The 9359-nt window shown below is 40.7% G+C and overlaps 1 protein-coding gene across 1 annotated transcript; it reads right to left on the reverse strand.

The window, feature by feature from the left end:
• Window positions 1–268: 268 nt before the first annotated feature.
• On the reverse strand, window positions 269–7871 carry LOC124018270. Its single transcript, XM_046333537.1, has 3 exons — window positions 7336–7871; window positions 7125–7185; window positions 269–1730 (listed from the first exon to the last, which is right to left on the reverse strand). Exons 1-3 carry the CDS (start codon window positions 7714–7716, stop codon window positions 760–762), a joined length of 1413 nt encoding a protein of 470 aa, XP_046189493.1. The 5' UTR covers window positions 7717–7871; the 3' UTR covers window positions 269–759.
• Between the last annotated feature and the right edge of the window lie 1488 nt (window positions 7872–9359).

Here is a 9359-nt window from a genome sequence, read left to right on the forward strand (position 1 = left end):
AACACTCCCCAGGTAACACTCCCCAGGTAACATTCCCCAGGTAACATTCCTCCCCAGGTAACATTCCCCAGGTAACACTCCCCAGGTAACACTCCCCAGGTAACACTCCCCAGGTAACATTCCCCAGGTAACATTCCCCAGGTAACATTCACATTCCCAGGTAACATTCCCCAGGTAACACTCCCCAGGTAACACTCCCCAGGTAACATTCCCCAGGTAACATTCCCCAGGTAACATTCCCCAGGTAACATTCCCCAGGTAACAGGTAACACTCCCCAGGTAACATTCCCCAGGTAACACTCCCCAGGTAACATTCCCCAGGTAACACTCCCCAGGTAACATTCCCCAGGTAACATTTCCCAGGTAACATTCCCATGCATTGACAGCTGATTAAAGGCTTCAATGTATCTCTTTGTCTACAAATTAACACATTGATTTAACATTGTTGATTTTAACAGGGTGTTTTAGAAAACAATTATGTTGATATACTGATTCGCTATCGTCTTCGATTGTTCTTAGTACACAGTGTAATCATAATGGTACATTATGCTGCCATATTAGTTTATTTAGAATGGCAAGATGTACCCAAATACATAATACAAAATGCAATATTCTAATACCTAAATAGATAAAACATGTCATTGTGATCCAATCAATTTCATTCAGTTTCCCATTGATTTGTATGCTTTTGAACAGTAAATGGTTAGAAGTGCACTCTAATGCATGTCACTTTTGTTTTAACTTTACAAAGGCCTCACATTAGAGTGGTGTTTCTTCAGGTGTAACGTGAGACTGTATTTCACTATGAAACTTTTCCCACAAAGTGTACACGCAAACGGCCGTTCTCCTGTGTGTACACTCTGGTGAGTTTTCAGATGGGCTGACTGGGTGAACCTTTTCCCGCACTGAGGCACAACTGAACGGCCGTTCTCCTGTGTGAATCCGCATGTGCACCTCGAGGTTCTGAGACGTCATCAGACACTTGTGACAGAAAGGGCAAACGAAACGCTTCTCCCTGCTGTCAGCGTTCTCTTGGACCTCGTTCCCTTGGATCTCGCTCCATTGCGGATGGTTAGACTGCTTCTCATACATGGCAAAACTCATCATGTCGGGCCCATCAAAATTCGATGCTGTGTTCATTCCCCGTGTCAGTTGACAGTGATCGGGACTCATGCCTGAGATATTTTCGAGGTTTTGTTGGAGCTGAGAGAAAGTAATCTCTGGCTTAGCCTGTTTGTTCCACGTAGAGCACACGTCCATCTCTAATTCAATAGGCTGAGAGTCAATCATGTCAATATCCCTCCTATCGCTGTGAGTCCCTACTTGACTGTTAAAGGTGACAGCTGATACAGTGGGAACAAGCGGAGGCTCTGGGTGGACCACAAGCACATCAGAGTCTGTTTTTGAGGCATAGGAGCAAACCAGCTCCGCTGTCTCCATCCCATTGCCCCCTAAGTGGCCAGAGGAACCAGGCTGATTGGGGGTTTCATGCAGTGTGTATTGAGGGCCCAAGATCACCCGTTTCCCAATACTTAATCTAGATGCAGGGCGTTTGAGATTCTGCTTCAATGTCTCTTTCCTTTGCTCACCCTGGAAGATACTGTTATCTTCATTCCTTTGCCAGTCAATCTTCCTGCTCCTGAACTGTGCTGGGCTGTTCCCTTCCTTTCTTGCATTGGGGGATGTATGGGGAGCCACACTGTCTCCTCCCACGGAAGACACATTAACACCTGGAGGAAAATATCAAAGATTAATAACTACATAGAGTAGAACTGCATGGTGGTAGCTAACTTTCTGAATGGTTTTATAGGACACATTATGTAGGAGGGGGTTATGATTAACTCATTGTACCCCACTATCTGAATCTGAGAACATAAACAACAAAATCACCCTCTCTCTCAAACAAAAATAAATGCAACATGCAACAATTTTGAAGATTTTACTGAGTTACAGTTCATATAAGGAAATCAGTCAAATGGATGCAGTCAGCATGCCAATTGCACACTCCCTCAAAACTTGAGACATCTGTGGTATTGTGTTGTGTGACAAAACTGCACATTTTAGAGTGGCCTTTAATTGTCCCCAGTACAAGGTGCACCTGTGTAATAATCATGCTGTTTAATCAGCTTCTTGATATGCCACACCTCTCAGGTGGACGGATTATCTTGGCAAAGGAGAAATGGTCGCTAACAGGGCCGTAAACAAATTTGTGCAAAAAAATGAGAGAAATAAAATGAGAGAAAAGATGGCGACGAAGAACATGGCTGACGTTTTACATTCTCCCAACCAATTGTGCAATTTAGTTTTTTTAGCATTTTGTGTAACATTTTTTTTAACTCATTGTGTACATAATGTTGCTGCTACCGTCTCTTATGACCAAAAAGAACTTCTGGACATCAGAAAAGCGAATACTCGCCACGAACTGGAAGAAACCTTTTCCTTTAACGAGTCCAACAAGAAGGATATCCTGCTTTCACTGGAACAGGCCCAGATCCACGCCTTTGGCGTGAAGTAAAGACGCCGGAAAGGGGGACGCAGATTGGGGATCCTTCTGAGAAGTGGGAGGCAAGCGAGTAAACTCCCAATGCCTTCCATTCTCCTTACTAACGTGCAATAGTTGGAAAATTAAATTGATGACCTACTATTAAGATTATCCTACCAACGGGACATTAAAAACTGTAACATCTTATGTTTCACTGAGACGTGGCTGAACGAAGAAACGGACAATATAGAGCTGGTGGGATTTTCCATGCACCGGCAGAACAGAGACGCTACCTCTGGTAAGATGAGGGGTGGGGGTGTGTGTCTTTTTGTCAGTAACAGCTGGTGCGTGATGTCTAATATTAAAGAAGTCTTGAGGTATTGCTCCCCTGAGGTAGAGTACCTTATGATAAGTTGTAGAACACACTATCTAAAAAGAGAGTTCTCATCTATATTATTCGTAGCCGTCTATTTACCACCACAAAGCAAAACTGGCACTAAGACCGCTCTCAACCAACTCTATAAGGCCATAAACAAACAAGAAAGTGCTCATCCAGAGGCGGCACTCCTAGTGGCCGGAGACTTTAATGCAGGGGAACTTAAAACTGTTTTATCTAATTTCTACCAACATGTTAAATGTGCAACCAGGGGAAAAAATCCTAGACCACCTCTACTCCACACACAGAGATGCATACAAAGCTCTCCCCCGCCCTCCATTTGGCAAATCTGACCACAATTCTATCCTTCTGATTCCTGCTTACAAGCAAAAACTAAAGCAGGAAGTACCAGTGACTCGCACAATACAGAAGTGGTCAGATGACGCAGATTCTACACTACAGGACTGTTTTCCTAGCACAGACTGGAACATGTTCCGGGATTCATCCAATGGCATTGAGGAGTACACCACCAGATCTGGGGAAGGGTACCAAAAAATGGGTACCAAAAAATGTCTGCAGCATTGAAGTTCCACAGGAACACAGTGGCCTCCTCCATTCTTACATGGAAGAAGTTTGGAACAACCAAGACTCTTTCTAGAGCTGGCTGCCCAGCCAAACTGAGCAATCTGGGGAGAATGGCCTTGGGTCAGGGAGGTGACCATGAACCTGATGGTCACTCTGACAGAGCTTCAGAGTTCCTCTGTGGAGATGGGAGAACCTTCCAGAAGGACAACCATCTCTGCAGCACTCCACCAATCAGGCCTTTATGGTAACCAGACGGAAGCCACTCCTCAGTAAAAGGCACACGACAGCCCGCATGGAGTTTGCCAAAAGCCACCAAATGGACTCTTAGACCACGAGAAACAAGATTCTCTGGTCTGATGAAACCTTTGAACCTGAATGCCAAGCGTCACGTCTGGAGGAAACTTTGCACCATCCCTACAGCGAAGCATGGTGGTGGCAGCATCATGCTGTTGGGATGTTTCTCAGCAGAAGGGACTGGGAGACTAGTCAGGATCGAGTGAAAGCTGAACGGAGCAAAGTACAGAGAGATCCTTGATGAAAACCTGCTCCAGAGCGCTCAGGGCCTCTGGGGGCGAAGGTTCACCTTCCAACAGGACAATGACCCTAAGCACACAGCCAAGACAATGCTGGAGTGGATTCGGAACAAGACTCAATGTCCTTGAGTGGCCCAGCCAGAGCCCGGACTTGAACCTGATCGAACATCTCTGGAGACCTGAAAATAGCTGTGCAGCAACGCTCCCCATCCAACCTGACAGACCTTGAGAGGATCTGCAGAGAAGAACGGGAGAAACTCCCCAAATACAGGTGTGCCAAGGTTGTAGCATCATACCCAAGAAGACTCAAGGCTGTAATAGCTGCCAAAGGTGCTTCAACAAAAGTACTGAGTAGATGGTCTGAATTCTTATGTAAATGTGTATATCAGTTTTTTTGTATTTTATACATTTGCAAAAAAAAAAGGGGGTTTACTTTGTCATTGTGGGGTATTGTGTGTATATTGTTGAGGGAAAAAAACAATATAATCAATTTTAGAATAAGGCTATAACGTAAATACACAGTTTCCTGATCTTTCTTATATATCATAGTTTCCTGATCTTTCTTATATATCATAGTTTCCTGATCTTTCTTATATATCATAGTTTCCTGACCCTTCAGAACAAACGTTCTTCAGATTTTGTTTGTTGACTATCCATGTATGAAGCTGTTATTCAATGCGTTTCTATGGGCTAATAGCAGTAAGGGCAAATTCAATGTTTCATCAAATACATTTTTTAAGATTTTTGTTTTATTCATTAAAATTATAAATCAAATAGCTAACTGATCCTTGGTATGACCATCTTAAAACAATTCCAGGATGAGTTGTTAGTATAAAAATACATGGAATTGTATTATATTGACCATCTTAAAACAATTCCAGGATGAGTTGTTAGTATAAAAATACATGGAATTGTATTATATTGACCATCTTAAAACAATTCCAGGATGAGTTGTTAGTATAAAAATACATGGAATTGTATTATATTGACCATCTTAAAACAATTCCAGGATGAGTTGTTAGTATAAAAATACATGGAATTGTATTATATTGACCATCTTAAAACAATTCCATGTGTTAGCCTCTTCCTCTGTGGTTTTATTAAAATGATTTCCTAGGCTTTTATAGCCATATAGTCTAGTTCGGCAATAACACGGAAATTAATGTTTTGTGATAACTGCACTGGGATTTTAATTATGTTTGAGAACAAAATGTTTTTTTGGTTAGGAATTTTTTTAACCTTAAGGACTCCAAATCTGAAATGTTGAAGTGAGGAGAATGTATAGTTAAGGAGGAGAATAATTATTCTGTCAAGGATTTTTTCCCCCTCCAGAAATAGAGGCATACTAAGACAAAAGAAATGTGACACCATGTGTAAATGATAACACATAAGCGCAGGAAATGAAGAAATGTATTAAAATGCTGGAAGTGAATGTTAGAATTAAACAATTAACTATGCAAATGAGTAAAGTAGTATTCATTAAGGAAATGCCTGTCTCTAATAAGCACCTGTTGTGTTCAGTGATTTAAAAGGTTAATCTACCCCCAGAAATAAAAAACATGAAACTCCTCTGTCAATTTGATGAAAGCCTATAAAAAAGCCCAAATACAAATTTTCCCCATGATTTAACTTCTAAGTGGTCTGCTTGTGGAAATCAGGAAGTTGTGTGCACTTGATACTTACATCCGACTTTTGCCCTAAGGATACGAAGATCGCATTGAAAAGACGGGTCTACCCTCACAAAAGTCGCTTGGTGGTCTGTATATGTTCAGATCTGTCTGACCTCTGTCTGACCTCTGTCTGACCTCTTCAGAAGGTGGTCAGGGATGCATTGTGTGCGGATTTCACCTCAGTCTAGATGCAATCAGGCTACCGAAAGCGCATACAGTGGGAGACGTCAACAGCACTCCTCCCACAAGTCTCCAGAAGATGTGTTTTGGGACAGAGGGGCACCTTTTAATTACAATGTTGTAATATATATATATATATTTGGGGTTAGAGTCATGCTAACCCGTTTGCAATTCCTTTGGCGTTGCTTGCTCGCTACATAGGTCAGCTGACTAGTTAGCTATCATTTGTTGCGTTATCATATTTTGCCTGTTCCACCGTTTGTAGAATGCATAGTGGCATTTTAATATGGCATGGGAATAGGGAATCCAGACACACTGTGGACACCTTTAAATGTCGGTGTAGATGCGTTTGGAATTCTATGAACAGAACTCTATGATCAAAATACTAAAGCTGCATGAACTGTCAAGTCCATGTTGTGTTACTACCATGTTGTTGTCGTGTTGTATTGCTGCCATGCTATGTTGTCGGCTTAGGTCTCTCTTTATGTAGTGTTGTGTTGTCTCTCTTGTCGTGATGTGTGTTTTGTCCTATATTTTTTTATTTTTTTTATTTTTAATCCCAGCAAGAGGCCTTTTGTCTATTGGTAGGCCGTCATTGTAAATAAGAATTTGTTATTAACTGACTTGCCTAGTTTAAAAAAAGGTTAAATAAAAATAAATGAATAGACAGGGCGGGAAAGCAACGCTGCTCTCACTTTGGGCAGATATGCCGTTATAGCTCAGTTGCAAAGACTAACTGCAAGTTGAACTCTGTGTGATGGAGTCCTAAATAGATAGTGCAGTCTGTTTAGGTGACTTTACAGCTAGCTAGCTACTTCACATGCTGAAATTGACTTTGGTATTATTGTGTGTAGCTATGTTTTCTAGCTAAATACCTAGCCTGGGAGAGAGAGAACATTGCATTGTGTGTTTGTAGTAGACTTGAGCTGCTACAGATTTCACAAAATATGTTCACATTTCTACCAATCTTGTTATCACAACAAAATGAAACATTTGTTCACAAAAAAACATGTTCACATATTAGTGTTATTTAATTAACACTGTTACCTAATATGAACGAGTGGTTTGAAGTGGATTATCCATTTAAACAAATAAATGCCAGTGCTATTAATTTTAGTTTTACAGCATCTTCATACTGTACTGTCTTTGCTATAACTAACGAATCTGGGAAAACCAAAACTAAACTCTTGCGTAATTGCATCAGATACTTTTAAGTGTGTCTGTCTTCCAGAGATTAACTGATCAACATACCTTCTTCGTCATTCTAGAACAACACCACAGATCTGCACTCTATTTACCTTCCTCATGTGTGTCACTGTCCTCGGAGTCCTCATCTTTGATAAGTACCACATCGGGTAACTGCAACAAATCATCATTTGAACGCAAACAAACATTAACATAATGTACAATTCTGTATTATTGTTCAATGAGAATTTAGTGGATAAACAATACACACTGGGGATATAGATAGCTTCTGAAAGACTTAAAGACTTGAATATGTAAACTTACCTCCTCTTCTTCTTCTTCTTCTACAAAGTAGCAATCTCCAGACGTTATTGTTATGCCATTACTTTTCTGACATGTGTCCTCCTGCTGCGACAGTTTTGGAGGAAGACCTTCACCTAATGGGACGGGTTCAGTAACAACAGCATGAGTTCCAGCTTTTCCATCGATTCCTCGCGCAATTATAGACTCAATCAAATGCAGTTTCTTCTTGAGGTCCTCGTTTTCCTTGTAGCTCCTTGATATTTCTAATTGCAAAATCGCATAACCTTCATCCACGACTTCACATATGTCCGCCACCGCTGCATTGGTCAACGCCCCCATGATGGACGCTAACTGCTCGTGTAAAGCCTTGGAATTCCACATGGGTCCGGGTATTCTGCTCATTTTTCAGGGCTAGTCTGTAGTTACAGTTAATCGTTTATTGATACTTGAAAATATATCATAATATTTGGGTGGTACTAAGGATTTGGAAATACCGATGTGTGAAGAGTTCGTCCATCGGGAGAATAGCTTGCTAGCTGGCTAAGCTACAAACAATAGGAAAGGGGCGAAGAAGAGATACTTCCTGTACCCCCACACTCAGTTTTCAAAATAAAGGTTTTAAACAGCAGCCTTGGTGCCTAATAATCGGCATACTGTTCCCAGTTGTTGGCCACCTTACTATTTTGTTCAATTACAAGATATATCCGTAAAATTGTATTCAACAAAAACCCCACACCAACCTCATCTCCGAAGTGTTTACTGGATAGTTGAAAGAAATTAATTTTGCTGGTCAATTTTTAATTGCTTAACCCCGTGCGCCCTCATGTGGACTCGTAAAAATAGTTATTCAACAAGAAACATATTTACAACAGTTTAATAACAAAATATACATTAGTATAAATAATTTACATATAATCAAACGTATCTGCATTGACAAACAATGAAAACACTGTGTTGGAGTTTGTGTTGCAGAGATGTACTTGGAAATATAAGGGAAGAAATACACAAAATGGGTTGAATAAATATACAACAAACAAGCATAGTTGCCCACACTTCCGTTTTGTTGGTAACCAACCAACCAACCACTATATACTGCAGGTGACTACGTTTACATGTGCACAGTATTAGTAGTAGTAGCTCATATCCCGCTTAAGGTCGCATTCGGGATAAGCCGTTTGCATGCACCGTTGATATCCCCCTCATGATTATCTATGAATAATCAGAATTATTCCTCAGTTAAATTGGTTAAATGGAATAGTAACTGAAATATTGACACTGGCACTAAACCTATAACCGCTCACATGCAGCGTGACACTGTTATGCAAGCAGACAGTATTTCAACCACAAAATATGCACCCATATGTGTTTAGCCATTTTCCACTTTCTCAGCATTTGATTTCCTTAAAACTGGTCAAGCTGATAATATTTAGACATTTTGGACCAATCATTCCACTGTTTGGGAGTTATTGCGTTTTCTCCCCGGTCCCCAAACGAAACAGACAACTTTACCATTAGATTACCAATGCATTCATTCTATCGATGTAAGACAGTATTCTGGTGAGCACTACTTTATTTAGTCTTCTGGAGCAACAAGTAGAGACAGAAGAGAAGCTGCATGTATCTAACTATAGTTGACAAACAAATGTCCTTCTGTAGCTCAGTTGGTAGAGCATGGCGCTTGTAACGCCAGGGTAGTGGGTTTGATCCCCGCGACCACCCATACGTAGAATGTATGCACACATGACTGTAAGTCGCTTTGGATAAAAGCGTCTGCTAAATGGCACATATTATTATTATTAAATGGCCTACCAAATGTCTGAAATTAAAATATGGCCTACCAAATGTCTGAAATTAAAATATGGCCTACCAAATGTCTGAAATTATAAGGAGAAACTTGTCTAAATTAGGGGTGAAAGTAGCCAGTAGTAAATTAATTATAGTAGGCTAAATTATTGTATTTGTCACATACACCTGGTTAGCAGATGTTAATGCGAGCTTAGCCAAATGCGTGTGCTTCTAGTTCCGACTGTGCAGTAATATTTAAC

Source organism: Oncorhynchus gorbuscha, unplaced genomic scaffold (genome assembly GCF_021184085.1).
Source record: "Oncorhynchus gorbuscha isolate QuinsamMale2020 ecotype Even-year unplaced genomic scaffold, OgorEven_v1.0 Un_scaffold_46:::fragment_2:::debris, whole genome shotgun sequence".
NCBI classification, from domain to species: domain Eukaryota; kingdom Metazoa; phylum Chordata; class Actinopteri; order Salmoniformes; family Salmonidae; genus Oncorhynchus; species Oncorhynchus gorbuscha.

Excerpts from the sequence above, each read along its gene's own strand:
- LOC124018270 (XM_046333537.1), bottom strand. The coding sequence starts at position 7,716 with ATGAGCAGAATACCCGGACCCATGTGGAATTCCAAGGCTTTACACGAG. Across the intron at positions 7,186-7,335 it reads AAGAAGAAGAAGAAGAGGAG|TTACCCGATGTGGTACTTAT; the intron begins GTAAGTTTACAT and ends GATTTGTTGCAG. Across the intron at positions 1,731-7,124 it reads CAGTGACACACATGAGGAAG|GTGTTAATGTGTCTTCCGTG; the intron begins GTAAATAGAGTG and ends ATTTTCCTCCAG.